General features: G+C 39.9%; 1 protein-coding gene across 1 annotated transcript; it reads left to right on the plus strand.

Moving 5' to 3' along the window:
• Positions 1-7,616: 7,616 nt before the first annotated feature.
• LOC119896203 lies at positions 7,617-11,202 on the plus strand. Its single transcript, XM_038709711.1, has 6 exons — positions 7,617-7,709; positions 8,238-8,262; positions 8,394-8,723; positions 8,825-8,990; positions 9,148-9,275; positions 9,376-11,202. Exons 1-6 carry the CDS (start codon positions 7,681-7,683, stop codon positions 9,697-9,699), a joined length of 1,002 nt encoding a protein of 333 aa, XP_038565639.1. The 5' UTR covers positions 7,617-7,680; the 3' UTR covers positions 9,700-11,202.
• Positions 11,203-17,380: the final 6,178 nt, after the last annotated feature.

Consider the following 17,380-nt stretch of genomic DNA (forward strand, 5'->3'; position numbering starts at 1 on the left):
AAGGATAAAAAAACAATGGCTTTATGGGAAAACAGTCAACATCGGACAGATTTGAGCCACAGCGAGACATCCGCTTTGTTCTGGAACCGACAGAGTTGACTATCCTATTGGATAGGTAAACTAACATTTCTGTAAAGCATGTGAAACATATTATGATGTGATTTAATTGGCTGAAGTTAGATAACGTTAGCTCTCTGGCGAACACCAGGACCAGTAGCTAACTTTATCCATTGCGAAACACTACAGTTGCATGGCTTACCAAATTACTTCACCAGCTAGCGTGACCTGTATTACTATCATGTTAACCCGGTGTTATGTCAAAGAGTTGCTTTTAGCCTGCAAAAAATGATTTAAGGTTACAAAGCAAATGTGGAGTGATTTGTTACTAGCCTATTGTGATGCAAGGCAGGGGCAGCCAGCTATGTTAGTGTGGCAAGGGGGGTGGTGGCGCTAAAAGAAGAATTACCACCAGAACCTAACTTTCCGACAACGCCACCTGGGGACTTCCACCCCAGGACATGCTCTACTTCTAGTTTGACTAACCTTTTATACAAAGGCTACACAGGTTTACTGAAGTAACAAACAGACGTGGTTCCAAAAGAATTACTCATTTATTGATAATTGGTAACTGGAAGTGCCTGAAAAGAGGATGGTCAATAATACAACTAACTAATGAAATTACAATGGAATATAAAAGTTTATTACAATTTTACTTATTTTTAACAAAACACACTCCCAGTTATTACTGATTATTGAACTCCCAGTTATTACTTGATTATTGAAACAAGAAGGCAGAGTGGGCCAAGGCCAGCTGTGGAGAGGCTATCTAACTAAGGGTGTGCTCCAGGGGTGCCCACTGCAATAGATAGTCACTGCAAACCGGTTCACTGCAAATCGTGTCACTACCCACTAGTGCCCCAGTGCTGTTAACACTACAATCAGTGAAGGGATCCACACTAGCGTGCCTAGCCTCCACCACAAGCCAACCACTAGAACCACTGAAAAGGAAAAAACAACAAAACACAATAGACCAGTTGGTTATATCTAAATACAAGCATAGTCAACTAGTGGAGTACCACCAGGAGGCACTGCAGCCAGAGTGTACTAGCAACAATTGTTAAAATCCTAGTTTAACCAAGGCAAAACAGCAGCTGACAACCTACAATTAAAAACATACATATTAGCAACAGGTTTATAAAAGTAATCAATGTGCAATATCACCTCAGGTAGTTATCATACCCTACTTGTTGCTCATTAAGCTTCTCATACCTTAACACAAGGTGCTCTGTACAGGACAATACATCACGCCCCTCCAGACAGGGAACCTTGGAATCAGCCAAAACACATAAAACAGACGGGCAGCAGACTGCTGCAAAACATACAACCTCAGTCACTGGGAAAAGACAATGAAAACATAAGACAAGGTTTTTACTCACTCACCTACCTAGACATCACAGAGGGTTCATGTGGCAACAGACAGGCAAGGAACAAGCAAAGAGGCAGCCATCTTCTTCTTCTTCTTCCTCTTTTTACTGGCGACTTGCAACGAGATAGAGCATTATCGCCACCTATTGTATCCTAATTACATATGCTTAAATCCTTGTGTTCAGTCCAGTTTGTAAGAGGCAGCCATGCACAGTTTAAATAAGCTCAGCTAATGAGGGGGTTTGATCTGGGTGGAGCTAATCTGATGCTCTAGAGGTGCAAGAGCAAAGCTAAACACCTGTAGGCCTGCATAGAAGCACACACCACTACATTAGCATGGATCCACTGCTGTTTGCTTCGTAACATTCAATTTAGATTTATTGTTGTTTTACAACAATCCCATTTATAATATTCTGTTTAGCTCACCAGTACATCTAGCTGTGCTGCTCACATTGCTGAGCCTCTGGTGAAAGATACAAATAGTTGCTGAAAAGCGGCAGGCAAGCTAACTCTAATGTACCACATTGGTTAAATGCAGTAAATGTAACGTTATCATGCGAGCATGGATTACTTCAACATCAAGCTGCTAAAAATATTACTGTAACGTTGCAGTGGGAGTTTACTTGAGTTTCCAGCATGTTGTGTAAAGCTCTCCTGTTGTGTCGGATTTTGCAAGAGTTCAAGCACGCATAGGAGCACACAACAGGTTGCAATCTAAAAACCGCACTGCTAGTGGCCACTGAAAACTACGTATAGCCCCTTTAATCTGCCATTTCAATAATTTCACATCATCCCCTATGTTGCTTTCGGCTTAATATCTTATAAGGCACCTTCTATTACCTGTGTATAAAAGATGTTTGACAAAGTTGCCTTCTTATGATTCCTGTGCTAATACTTCTGGAAGCCTAATTGGTGGCCACCACAGTCTTGTCTTTCCAGTGAAAGATCATCTCAGTCCTGTTGAATATAAGGCTGAGATCTTAGGCAGGTGTCCAGCTGGAGACATCCACAAGCCACACAGAGCTGTGCACCAAAACTTGTGTAAGTTTGTATAAAATTTCTGATTCTAAAAAAACTGTCAGACATGCAAGGATTCTGGTTAAATCTAGCTATTATCTCTGTGATTAGGCTGAACGCTGTTTGCAATGGCACTGAGTCCCTGAGGTTGTAGCTGCTAATGACTCTGGTTCAAAAGGAGCTTCACTTTCATGTCTCTTTTGATTACTCAGGTTAACTGTGACTCAGAGCTAGAAAACACTTTGGAAAGTGAGTGAAAGCATAATGGCGTTGTGACCTGGATATAATGTCCTCTTGGTTTGGCCCAAAAACAAACTGTCTGGAAAGATTCTTCAAAGTCACACCAGATTGCTAAAGAGATCCATCCCAGCAAGCATACCCATTCTGTCTCTTGTGTAGATACTGATCATATCTATTTTCATATCCTTTCTTTCAGAATTATTTTTGAAACTTCAAACTCCAGGGATCACATTTTGATCAGTGTGAATCTTAATAAGTTTCCAACATGACTTATTCGATTATTTAATTTTCCGGGCCATTCTTTCTCACCCTCTCTTTCCGTGTCTCATCTTCCCAATCTGCACGTGTTCTCTCTTACACCTACCAGTACTCTGCAATATCAATTACAATATTGCACAAAAAAGATTTGTATTCACTGTTTATTTGTATCTCTTCAAATAAATACACAATTTCTCTTCCAGAGAAAGTGATCTGCCAAAGTCAATACTGACACCCTTGGGGGAGAGGCACAGATGAACAGAATACTAAAAATGTCCAGGTTTGTTTTGCCTTGTGTAGAACAAAGCCAGCACTCACAGTGCCATCACAGTACACAGTAGGTGTTGTTTGAGTAGTTGTTTTGTGAGTACTTTTGCAGCTTAGCTGGATGCATTTGTGTTGAAAAAGTAAAAGTTAGGAAGAAGGGCTTAAAATCTGATCAGGCAGACAAAGTGAGTTTTAAAGCCAGAAATCTCAGCAGCTCATGAAGTACTCACAGAGTTGACAACATGAGACGCCACTGAAGATATAGCTTGGTTAGAGTATTGAAAAATCTTACTGATTTCCCTCTTTAGTGCCCTGCTCAAGGCCATCATGCCTGAAGTACTAGCATTACCATTACCATTTGTTCAGACCTCTACTGGCATAGGTAGAGGTCTGTGTTTGCCTGTTAGACTGTCTGTATTCCAGTCAGGGTGAAAGGTTCATGATACTGTACACTGAGGACATGATCAAAATGCAGAGCATCAGCCTTGTGCTATATGTGAGTTGCATTCTATTGTGGCCTACAGTCTGTACTCTAAAGCAGTTTACATGAGTGAGGAAGCACTATTAGCACAACGCCACACAGCAAAATCAAAAGTGTTAGATTTTCAGTGTTAGAGTTGAGAGTAAAAATGTAGAGTCATTTCAACTCTTTTTAAATCTAATTTAACTACAAGAGAGTTATTCCTCAAAAAGAGTTGGTGTTGTCACTGGGAGCTAAATGTCATATTGATGGTTCAACTCTACAATGTTGATTTCAACTCGAAAGCTAGTGTTACCTCCTAAAGTCTATCATGTCCGTTACTTGCCTGCAGTGAGGCAGGAGACCAGCCAGCTTTTTTCCCCGCTCGACTGGATCGGACTGGAGATTCGACTGGATAGCTCAAAGTGTGAGTGGGAGCATTCACATGTAAGTAAATTTAAGTGGTGGGCCTATTTTTTGGACATGTAAGATTAAGTTAGCTAATGCTTAATATCCTAGTTGGTTTGATAGTGCTAGCTAACCAGTTATTACCACGCTAATGTTGATTCAAAAGGATCCAATGAATGGAACAAATAACTTTACGGTGAGATTTTTCTTAATTGGGAAATCAGAACAACCAGGAACGTTAAAGTGGTCCATTAACGTTACAGAAAGCCAAATTAACGTTAGACCGAAGTAACGTTAGCATTTTCTTTTCAAGGTAAGGATAATGTTATGGTGACATTAGCTGTATGTTTGTAACTTCGTGTTGTAACGTTATTTCAAATATAAATTAATAAGCTTAACATGCTTGGTGTATGTATGTGTTTGCACCTTAATCATTTCCACAGCTGGACGAAGATAGCTTAACGTTAGATGTAAATAGTTGCAGCACGTTTTATGTGAGGGTTGCAGCTAGCTATCTTAAGCTAACGTTAGCTTAACCAACTAAATCAGGTGCACATGTTCGGAAGTGTGTAACTTGGTGGGTAAATGTACTTCTGTCATTATTATATGAACATTTTGTACATCCATTTTTTGGTAACTTGTGTGTAACTTTATGTTTAGCTTAAAATTGGATGTTGGATGCAGTGGTAACAACGTCAGCTTATGTGATAGATGTTTATCGATTTAACAGTTAACGTGAGTCACGGAGGTTCGCTCGCTTGGTTCTTCCATGGACAGTTTATCTGTGCTTGCTGCACAGGTGTGTAAAAAGTGTGCACACTTGCTGTAATGTTGCGTACAGGGCATTGTGCAATTTGGAAGAATTTTGTGTGGATAAAAGCATCCACCGTTTAGTGCTTCCTTTATCATGTTTCATGTGAACCTTTATGATTGTTGATATTGCGTCACTATTTTCTAATGAAATTGTGTAAATAAGTATACGGGGTTTTTGTTTAGGTTAGTCACATTTCCAAGGGAAATGTTAATTAAAACGTTATGTTAACTTGTCTCACTCGCCTCCATTAGCTTTACTTCCTCTTTGTGTTGCTGCTTGTCACGGTAACGTGCACAATTTCTCATTCATTACCTTTCTGAATGTACTTTTTTTCTTTACAGCACATCATGTTGGTCAAAGTGAGATTTGGTGAAAGTCAGAAGTATGTTAAAGTTGCCAAAACTGAAGAGGGCTATGAAGAGTACAACACATTTCTTCAGAAAGGTAGGGATTACTTCTTCCTTTTTTTTATTCATTACATTGAAGTCATCAGTTACTAAAATGTCTATTTCCATTTACAATGGGACTGTAATCTGGTTATATTGCCCCACCCACCAAGTTGGGTATATTATATTAGCCAGTAATAATTTCTGGTCAAGCAGTCCAAATATAGAATCTAAAATGCAGAAAAAGAAAAACACTGCACACTGCTCTGAATGTTCCAATTGTTAAATTTTTTAAATACTAATAATAATGGGAACTGTGCTGTGTTTTTCTTTATTTTCCTAAATCTAATATTCTCTCAGTCATAAAAAAGTTAGGTCTTCCAATGCAGACCGAGCTGCATGTCATAGATGAATCTGGGACAGAAGTGGATGCGGATGTGTTTGAGGAGCTTTTACAAGCAGGGAATCTTACCATCCATGTGTCCACAGAAAAGTCTACAGGTAAGACTTTGCTCAGTTAGAGTGTTTGTTTTTCAAAGTTCACTTAAATCTGGACAGTTTGGTTGTCAAGCCTAAAAGAAGTTGTTAGAGGGTCTTGAGCAAACAATAGTATTTAAAATGTGTATGTTTCTTTTAAATGTCTTGCAGTTGTGCTTCATCAAGATCTCTCACATTCTACAGAGTCGCCTGTGTCCGACACATCATCCTCTGTGGCGTCTGATTCATCAGGTGCAACAGTGATTCTTGATAGAAACAATGAATATAAAAGAACCCACACTGAGCGGCAATCAGCAAAAGAGGTATTGGGGAATTTCAGTAATAAATGAAATTAGTTATTAATCCTCAAACACAAAGATTCTGTAGAAGAGCTGTGGTTTTATTGCAGGAATGTCTAACATGATGACTACCTTTATGATGGTTCTTCATCTTTTAGATGGTGAGAGACGTTCTCCAGTCTAAGCCGGGGGGAGAAAAAATCTTACACGAATATGACAAAACTACGGTGGCTCCCAGGGCTCAGTGAGGAATATTTTTTTGAGGACTATGAATTTTTTTTTGAGGACTACTTGCGTTATTTTGCATTCCCTCGCAATACTTTTGCGTTCCCTCGCAATACTTTTGCATTCCCTCGCAATACTTTTGCGTTCCCTCGCAATACTTTTGCATTCCCTCGCAATACTTTTCCGTTACCTAGCAATATGTTTTGCTGGCCAGCCAAAAGAAAGAATGGCATTTATTGTTTAATGCAGCAGTCATTAAGTTACTTTGAATCATTTGTGATTTTTAATGCATCTTCAGTAGGTTATTTTATGAGCTTTTCACTATTAGTCAGGCCCGCACAAATAAGACGGTAATTTACAGTATGACACTAGACGAGACAGCTGATCTGTATACTGTCAGGGGAGTGAGAATGGCATGCAGGGCTGGAGCATAATAAAGTGCGTAGCTTAATAGTGCAACCCTAAATCTGAAGTATGTTCACCTGTATAGCCTATTTCTAACCTATTTAAATAATAGCAGCATCAGAAGTAGGCTACTTAACATTAGCGGAGCCCTGATGGCTACAAGCTTCTGAAATATAAGCCAGTAGCGGGAGCAGCCTAATAACAGTCGGCTATGTAAACAGTGTGGAAGTGCCGTAGCAGCATGAACATTTAGCCTATAGGCTAGTGAGTGGACAGTATTGCATAATGTGAGATATGTAGCCTCCATATGAAGTCTGACATGTAGGAAACAGTGTCCATCCACTTTGACTGTTTAAGCACCAAGCATCACCGATGTAAACACAGAATCCGCTTCCTCTCATCTCGGCGGAGCCTTGCGCTCTGACAGAACACGGTGTGCCCGCTGCACGCTCCAGGACATTGATGGGGCAGGTCTGTGTAAAGATGTCGGCAAAAACAGTCTTCAATTTTCCGGTGTTTGGCAGCATGAGTCCCATCTCCTCCAGACCGGACATTTACCGGGAGCAACCTTACGTCCAAGCTGGGCCAGCATGGCTCTATCCCGGCTGTCTTCCCTCCTCTGGAGCAATCACCCGCCGTGGTGCCTGGTCCTTTTTGATTAAAGCCTACATAAATATGCCTATTGAGCAGTAACAGGCTACTATATCAACATACGAAATTCTCAGTTCAAAGTAAAATTCAATAAGCTGGAGTGTTGCGCTGAGAGCAGCTGAGCATATGGCTCAGAAGTAGGCTAACGGAAGAAGACAGGTATTGAGAGGGAACGCAAAAGTATTGCGAGGGAATGCAAAACATATTCCGAGGGAATGCAAAAGTATCGCGAGGTAATGCAAAGTAGTCCTCAAAAAAAAATTCATAGTCCTCAAAAAAATATTCCTCACTGAGCCCTGGGAGCCACCGTACAAAACAAAGACATTGACGGATACTACACGGCGACAGATGGTTGCAGACATGATGGAAGTACATGGGTAAGTATTAAATGTTCAACTTGATGCTAATCATATTTCCACAGTAATATATTATTAGGGGATTTAGTTGTCCATTCTGTTGATTAAAAGGGTGTGTACCTATGTCACAGAGCCCTGTTCAGTGGTTTAAAAGCAGGTTGTTGTGGTCTCCTATAGCAATAACACAATATTAAGGGTTTTTATATGTAATCTGATTTGTGTCTTAAACACAACTTTATAAAGATCAAACAGAACTTTGAATATAAGAGAGTAAAAGTTAAAGAGAAAACAAATGTTGTCTCACAAGTAAAATGTATAAATTAAGACTAATCTATAATAAGTCTGGCAGCACAAATGAGAGATGGAAGTGTACCCACAAAGCCAACAGTGAGGACAAAAGTGTGATCAGTTGGGGAAAAAGCAGGGGAAAACAACAGGACATACAAAAACGTAAAAGATCACATAGTAACACACACTGTTACAATAACAGTGTCATCTAAAAATTTTACTTTTTAGATGACAGTTTTTCACTCTATTTCCCAACCTTAGCAATCCATACTCTGGAAACGGATATGTAAGTTTTTTAATTAAAGGCTTATATTGCAAGATATGAAGAGAATGTGTATGTTCTTAATTTCTTCTAATGTTGCCATGTGGTGATGTGACCCCTGTGTTGCATACTTTTGTTCTTTTGGGGTTTTACAGGAACACTACTATGATGCAGAGAGTGGGTCTGGCTACCTGGCTTGGAGGATAAAGACCGTCCAGCGTAACACTGCAGTTCAATCCCAGAGATGCTCCACCAGCACTACGTATGGTCCAAAGAGCAAGAGGGATTTTCTCCTGGCTGACAAGCAACTGTTCGGCAAGGAATGCCGTGAGGCAATATCCTTATTGAAACATTCAACTGATGTGTCAGTTGTCAAAGATAAGATGATGGCAACATTTCAATGCCGCCAGACGCTAGTTCAGGACCAGCAAAACTCTGCAACAGTCTTGGATGTGTTCCCGCGGTTTCTCGACATTCCCGGCTTGGTAAGAAAGACATACCTTTGTTTGATCAGCTTATTTTTGAAGGGAACAATTATGACTCAATATACTTTCAGTATCAAGGACTTAAGGTGTTTCTTCTGTAGATTGACCAAGATTTCACCATGATGTTTGGAGAAGAGGTTTCCGGCAGATTTTTGGCAAAATGGCCGACGTACTTCAAACCCAGATTCCTGGCAGACTGCAAGAACCGGGCTTCTAACGAGCATGTTGAAGAACTCTTGTCTGCGCAGCAAAACTCAAATGAGTCTGGTAAGTGTGCCTCATTCTGCCTTTAAAACATTTACACAACAGATTCTTATCTTCTTACCTTAAGTCTTGTCTTTGGCATAATCTGTAATATTTTAAATAATATTTTAAGATATAAATGTATCTGAAAATCTTACACTTTATTCTACTTTGCTCCTAGGCTGGGACAGGGACCTGTCAAGCATTCTACTGCTGGTTCACCTGCTCCCCCCTACCTCAAAAGGCCACAAGAAGAGTGCTAAAATCAGCTCATATCAAGCTGTCAACCATGTGGTGAGATATCTCAAGGTATTCCATGTTTAATGTTTTTCATCCAGTTGTTCTCATACTGCTTCTGCTTGTGTTGCATAACTTATATTAATATTTTCTGTCTGTGTGTTTGTCATAGATTGGAGCCAGTGTAGAGACCTTCTTAGGGAGCTTGGAACCAGGACAGCCCTTCTTCCTCTGTGTTGGTGAACAGAAGAACAGCATTCAGAGGTTCTATGTCATTGTTGACCAGAAGGCCATCCCTTGCAAGGCGCAAACATCCCTGGCTGCTTTTGATGAGCTTTTCAAGGCATACTTCATCTTCAGTGTTAACTACCACGAATCCCTCAACAGCTTCTACACATTCATCCTAACCACGGTGTTTAAAATCGATGTGGGAAGTGCCAAGGAAAGTCCCAGAGTAAAGGAGCTCAGAGCAAGGCTGTTGCACACCAATACTTGAGGTGATACACATCCTTGTTTGCAAATATGCTGATATGTTTTATTTGTAAGGCACACCAGAAATGTTCTGCATTGCTTTGTCAGCATTTGAGACTTCACCATGGATTATATCCAGGAAAGACATTACGTTTGAAATGTGGACAACCGGGATGTTCTTTATCATTTTGTACGTATTCAGGGTTCAAAAAACACCTTGTTCGTTTGCACAAGGACACTTGTTCACCAAATACTATTAACAATGTGGATGCTCAAAATGAAGGTGATGAGCCTTCAAGTTCTCAGGCAGTTGGTACCAACACTCCAGTAACTAGCTGTTCCTTGCTCCTTTCTGTTGACAAGCATCATTTGTTAAACCTGTGTGGATATGTTGTAGTACAATTGCATGCATCAGGTGTTGCTGAGTGCACTGTCCAAGCAATGGTAGGATCAATGGAAGAGCTTGTAAATGACATTCATAAGCAAACAAGAGAAGCTGTTTTAACTCGATCTAGTGTGGACCAATATAGACACTTTTAAAGTGTTGAATTTAACTGTGTAGGTGTTGAATTAGCACTGCTGATTTTGCTGTGCACACATTTATCATTGACAGAAAAGAAAAATCTCTTCAGCATCAGCAAACACAAAGCAAGCAGACAAGAAAACGTGACAAGTAAACTCACAGCAGCTTGAAAACAAGATAAAGAGTCTACAGCCACAGAGCGCAGCATTGCTTTGAGCTAAATGCTAACACGGGATGCTGAAATGTTCACAATGAGACAGTGACAATCAGTGACGTCGTCACCATCTTAGTTCAACATTTGCTAATCTGCAAAGTACAGCTGAAGCTGATGGTGATGTTATTCATTTTGAATGGTGATGTTTTCAAATTTTGACCTGATCATGGTGCTAGATAAAAATTTAAAAGATCACCAAAGTGATTAATTCATCCTGTGAGGGGCATGAATGTGAGTACCAAATGTTATGGCAATCAGTTCAATAGTTGTTAGTTACTCAAAACCACTTGCCAGCCTCATGGCTGCACTAGAGGAAACGTCCAGGTATGCCCAAAGTCATTAGGACTAATCGTTTGGGAACCATGAATGTCAAATTTTGTGCCAATCCAAAAGATGATGAGATGTTTCACAGGATAACTGAAAACAAGGGGCTTGTCAGGGGATAACAAAGGTCAGCACGATTCATCTGCTGGGAACCATGAAAGTCTGTAGAAATTTGAAAAGCAAACTATTCTCTAGTTGCTCAGATGTCTCAGTCTGGACCAAAATGGTGGGCTGACCGATATGTGGTGGACTGACATGTATATATGTGACAAGGCAAGAGGCTTTGGATAATAGCACCAAAAATGTTCATAATTATGCGCTTCGTAATGCTATATGAATCCAAGCAATGGTTTGAATAATAACAGCTACCTAACTAACTTGTGCAACCTCTTTTAAATTCTATCAGTGTCATGCAGAAGAGCATCAAAGAAACATAATAGTATTAGAATAAACTGATTGTTCCACATGATGCTGTCCACTATGATCTCATATGTTAAAACCGTATAGAATATAGCTTGTTCATGTTACATTTTAGCCTATATTACAGTAGCCTGATTTCTGCTAAGCATAATAATTGCTCATTGCTGTTTTATTGACCACTGGAGTGCTGTTCATGAACTTCTCACTTTGTTTTATATCCCCCGTGTTGTTTCCTTTCCTCGGACAGATGTACCTCCATTTTTCTCTACTTAATTTTCTCCTTTGTCTCCCTTGTGTGTAGATTTTAATCTAGTGCCCTCTTTAAGGACTTCTCCACAGTCCAAGTGCCATAGTTAATCACAGAGCAAACCATCTGGTTTCATTCTGTCTCTATCTTATTCCCCCAAATTATATTTTGGTAAGTATGCAGTGATGTACAGCAGTTGTGTGGGGCTTCTATACAACTGTAGCACCTGAGTGTTGACTTATGTCAGTAGTGAGATAAGGTATTCACACACTCAATTACCTCTCCTGAAGATGGCAAATACTGCATGTGTGATATCCCAACTGTAAACACTTTGAGAACTACAAATAGGGAAATCTCTCACATTTAAATGCAGGCAGCCCAAGACGGTATACTAGATGCATCAATAATTCAATTCCTTCAGAAACGGATGGGCGAAAGACTGGTTCAAGTGTTTGAAGATAACCAGCGAGGTTGTAAAAAAACATCTGTTCCATCTAGAAATGAGAAAAAGAGAGTGAGCTGTACACACAAAGCCACACAGATACAGACTCAGACAGATGGTTCCCTTCTTTCCTGTCAGTTGTTTCCTTTTGCTTTTATCACAAAAGTGTTTTTTTAATTTTGGGGGGTCATGGACTGCATCCCATCATCTTGCCAACATGTCCAAGAGGAATGAAATAAGCTGCTTTTTTGTGGCAGTTTCATCAGAGGAAACTATAACTTTGGGTTTTTTCACATACCATATCATAGAAAAATGAAACTTAATTATGCAAAAGTTGCAGATTTAAATATATGGACAGAATAAAATATTTACCAGTGCAATAAAGAAATAACTGGCTACAGGATTGGACTGTAACAGATGTTTACGACCATGGAAGGATACAATTTCTCATCTTTTTTTAATGAATTTCCACTACTTCCGTTCCTCACCTTCTTAGGGTGGATTTATACATCACAGAAAGGCTTAACGGGAGTCTTGAAATGGATACCTATGGCATAGGTTTTGATTTATAGTTCAGCCTTGGATTTCACCTATTGTGATGCTGAGAATGAGACTGTTCCATGTGGTCAAATTATCATTCTTTGTTTGCAATGGCAATGGTTTTGCTAGAAGTGTAATACTGAAAATGATAAGACTGAGCCCTTTTTCAATATGCTTCATGCTTTGTTTCACTGATCACTTTGTATTGGCATCACAAACTTTTAGGAGAAAATTCAGACAGCCAATCACAGTTCTTACTGTCCTCACATCATATCTTTGTTGCTGCCCATTTTGTGTCCTTGTTGGAGAGGAACAGTATTGATGGTGATGCAGACACGAGGCAACAGACAGACAGGACACAGCCATGGGTCACCGCATTTAAATGTGGCTATCAGACTATGGGGTGTCAAAAATGTCAGAAATGTAGAGAGAAATTTGATGGAAATCAGACGTTGCTGTTGTCAAAGACTTTGATAATTGTGCTGCATTTCCAATAGAGACATTAAGATTATAGATTCTATTTATGAATTTTCCACCGTTGCGGTACAAAACATGGAGGTAGATAGCCAGCTTTTACTGTCAACTCAGAAGCCTATATATATATATATATATATATATATATATATATATATATATATATATATATATATATATATATATATATATATAAATTACCCCTCTCACCCTCCTTGTAAGGTGGTATGTGTCTCATCCTCAAGCTCGGGTCCTCTCCCGCCTGGGAGTTTGAGGGTTCTGCGCAGTATCTTAGCTGTTCCTAGGACTTCACTCTTCTGGACAGAGACCTCCGATGTTTACCTGCTCCGATTACCATTGGCACCACTGTTGCTTTTTCTTTCCACATCTTTTCTAGCTCCTTTTTCAGCCCTTTTTGAGCTTCTCGTGTTCCTTCTTCCTGATGTTGCTGTCACTTGGGATTGCCACATCTGTCATTGCAGCCTTCTTCTGCTGTTTGTCGATCAACACGATGTCTGGTTGGTTAGCTATCACCAGTTTGTCAGTCTGGATCTTGAAGTCCCACAGGATCTTAGCTCGGTCATTCTCAACTACGTTAGGAGGTGTCTTCCATTTTGACCTTGGGACTTCCAGCCCATACTCATGGCAGATGTTCCTGTACACTATGTTAGCTATCTGGTTATGGCGCTCCATGTACGCTGTTCCTGCCTGCATTTTACACCCTACTGTTATGTGCTGTACTGTCTCAGGGGCATCCTTGCACAGGCACACCTGGGGTCGTGCGTGGTGTGGCAGTATCTATGTATATGGCATTGAATCGTAGGCTTTCTTGTAGTCAATCCAGGCGGTACACAGGTTGGTCTGCCTGGTCTTGCAGTCTCGAGTAACTGCTCTATCGGTAGCTGGTAACTTCTTTCCCAGCAACTATATATATATATATATATATTACAAACTATTAATTATGCTTGTACATTTACAATTGCTGATTGTATTTTTACCTAACTTCTTTCCCAGCAACTATTTCGAGCAATTGCACTATGGTGCTGGGAATAGTTCGAGCAATAGTTCCAGATCATAGTGGTCATTATGAACATAGAATATGACATCAAAGCGTGTTTTCATAGTGTCACGAAAGCTGAGTCTGGGAAAAAAGGTCTTAGATAAATAGATTGTCTGTGTACATCTGGGAAGAATCTAAAGAAAATCCAAACAAAATCTTCAAAGTGAGGCATTCTTCTACTATAGAAGGGTCTTTTTGTATCTTTTATACCACTTTCACACTTGTCTCTGAAACGTGACTCTGTAAACACCTCCCTCCACTCCCCAAATCTCCCTCTTTCCCTTTCTCTCCACTTTTCTTACCCTTCTCCTCCCTTTATCTTTACTAAACCCTTCATAAGCTTTGATCAGAGGCCTCAGCTGATAATTGTGTCAGCTTGCATACATAGTGAATTACCATCAGCTGGCAAAAGCGGTCATTTCCCTAACTTATTACCAAGTTTTACTCCCCAGAAGGCAATTGAATAGAGATTGATGTCTTGGTAGTGGTCATTCAGGTATCAGTCTGCATTAAGGATTGCTAAAGGGGAGATATCCACCCTACAGATCCAATCTGATAAGGTCTACACTGGTGTTGAGGTTTAAATTAATCCTGTTTGAGAGGAACACCTGCTGGCTTGAGTGAGATAGCTGATTATGTTGTGGTTATTTTAGAGTTTAGCCTCCTCATTCACATGCAGTAACTTTGGTCTACTTTCACCATCACTCCAATTTTATTCGATGAGAAAATATCTCCATACGGCAGGTAATAAAACCAGTCAGCTCACTGACAGGATATTATTATGGATTAAGAGTGCAAATAAATTGTGTTGATAATATATATAGCTATGCATACTTTAATCACCCAATAAGGGAAACCATAGTAATGGTAAATTCTGTTGACCAGGGGTTTTCAAAGTGGGAGGTGGGGGGTTCCAAACAGTTTCAGAGGAGGCTCAGTGAATGTAAGTGAAAAAATGTTACATAACTTATTGCATTAGTTATCAAAAGGAGATCACATAATATAGCCTACATGTGTGAGAGTTCAGAGATACAGTAGTTTTTGGGAACTGTTTTCCCCCCATCAGAGTCAGAAACTAATGAATGCCTTAGGAAAGACTAGAAAAGCTATTTTGGCTCAAATGTTGAGTGTCTATGGGATCAAATAATATAATCATTATCCCATAGGCATCTAGGAATTGAGCAAAACTTATCAAGTATACTAAAGATGTGGTAGTGGTTGTGGTGGTGGTGAGGGGGTGCAGGGGGTGCCGTTTCCCAAGATTTGTCTGAGGGGAGGCCCATAGTCTCGGACAGTCTCAGAAAACCCCTGCTGTAGACTGTACTTCTATATCGCTTTCTAATCTTCCGACCACTAAAAAGCGCTTTACACTTCATGTTACATTCACCCTATTCACACGCATTCATACACCGATGGCAAGACAACCATGCAAGGTGCCAACTGCACATCAGAGAGAAACTAATCACTCACAAAGCAATTTGGGGTTCAGTATCTGGCCCAAGGACACTTCCATATGCCGGGGATCCTAAAGTAAAACTAGAAGTAGTTAACTGGAACACTTATCTCAGCGGTCCAAGTGGGCCTATTTCAAAGCCTCCTTTGGTAAAACAGCTGCTCTGAGCTGTGGCCAGAAGATTGTCTGTGATTTTCCCATGAAGGAACATGTGGAGAAAGTCATTGGGTTGAAAATAAGGAGCTCAGGTACCTGACGTACCAGGCAACCAGAAGGACTGCAGCTTTTACTGTTGCAGAAGCATAAACCTGTGTTCAGGAGGATTTTGGAGAGGCCATGGAGAAAGATTTTCAGTACTAAAACTGTCAGCAGGCAATAACTAGAATGTGTCCACTTTTGTGACCATGGTATTTTATCACTTGCTCTTTCCTGATGCCATAGTCCAGTTGGTATGCACACAGTTTGCAGATGAGTGTAAAGCAGTTGTGTTGAGGGTCAGCAACTCCAATTGCGAGGACACAATGAAAACAATGAAATGTTCTCCCTTGCTGGGAGAAAGTCGCTTGTCCAAGTGAGGAATCTCAAGCATCTCTAGGTATTGTTCTTGTATGGAGCTGAAGGCCCCCAGACAAATTGGTGCAGCTCCCGCAGTAAATGCACATAAATATGGTGGTGAAGAGAGAGCTGAGCCTGAGGGTAAACTTCTCTTTGTTTAACAGTAACAAACTTACATTCCAATCCTAATCTACAGTCATGAACTTTACAATGAGACTGAAAGAATTAGATTGCAGATACACACACTCAAAATGTTTCCTTGGCAGTGTCTCGGCTGGGCAGGGTTAGGAACTCAGAGCTTTCTAGAGCTACTGCTCCTTCGCATTAAAAAGAGCTAGGGGTGGAGTTCAGGCATCTAAGCAGTCTCCTAATCTTCTCCCTGTGGAGGCATTCTAGGCACATACAACTGGGAGGAGACCAAGGGAAGACCCACTGGAGGAGTACAGTGCATATCAAGCTAGACTGCCAGGAGGATGCATTTAGGTAGGTGTCTGGGATACTTCACCCTTGACTCAGATAGGCCATGGAAAGTTGATGGGTGCAAAGGGGTGGATGGAGGGAAGAAATATGTTCTTATTTCATGAATAATTGCCAAAGATAAAGCATTTATAAAAAATAATGAATTTTTACATTTGCATTCTTTAACACTCACTTTATCTTGATGCTTTTGTCTGTAAAGTTAAAAATCTGTATGTGATGCTCTCTCCTAGAAATTACTCAACAGAGCTTTGCTTCAAACTAAAAAACTTGACACTGATTTTTTTTTTCAGCCTATGTGCCTGTTTTAGGATTTGCCACATTAATATTGTGTCCTGTCTTCCCATTTTGTTGAAAATGATCTTGAAAGTGCAAAAGAATTCTCATATCATTGAGCCTAGCATATTGCCATCCAGGTTTTTCTTGAATTGTTGATGATCTTAAGCATGAAAGTTTCAATGAAACATTCTCCTGTAGAGCCAAGAGGATTATCTGGGGAAAGTTACAAACACCAGCTGGCAAATTACAAGAACAGTGTGTCCTAAACAATACAAAGTTATAAAAAATAATGTACAGAATTCCATTTGCTTTATGGGCAATGCTTTGTGAATGGAAATCTAAAAATTTTCACTGAGTATCAGAGAATGGCATATGTATTTATTTTTATCATACCAGATTTAAACCTTTATTTACAAGTAATGCTATCACATGATATTTCATAAAAAGCTAAGACAATATATCAACTATCACTAAATTTGGTTTATGACAGAGGGTTGCCTGTCAGTTTCCTAGTTTTCTCATCAGGAGAAGTAGTAGGTAAAATATTTACTTGATCTACATATAAAGAAACCATAGCTGACCACTTACTGACACTTCAGTGCATCAGTCCTCAAGACTGATCTAAGAGATTAATTTGTGTGACTTGACAATGGCAACTGGCTCTTTGAATTTTTAAAGGATGTGCCTGGTTCATCAGC

Source organism: Micropterus salmoides, unplaced genomic scaffold (genome assembly GCF_014851395.1).
Source record: "Micropterus salmoides isolate LMB-PRFRI ecotype aquatic unplaced genomic scaffold, ASM1485139v1 Ms_hic_scaffold_9, whole genome shotgun sequence".
Taxonomy (NCBI): Eukaryota; Metazoa; Chordata; class Actinopteri; order Centrarchiformes; family Centrarchidae; genus Micropterus; species Micropterus salmoides.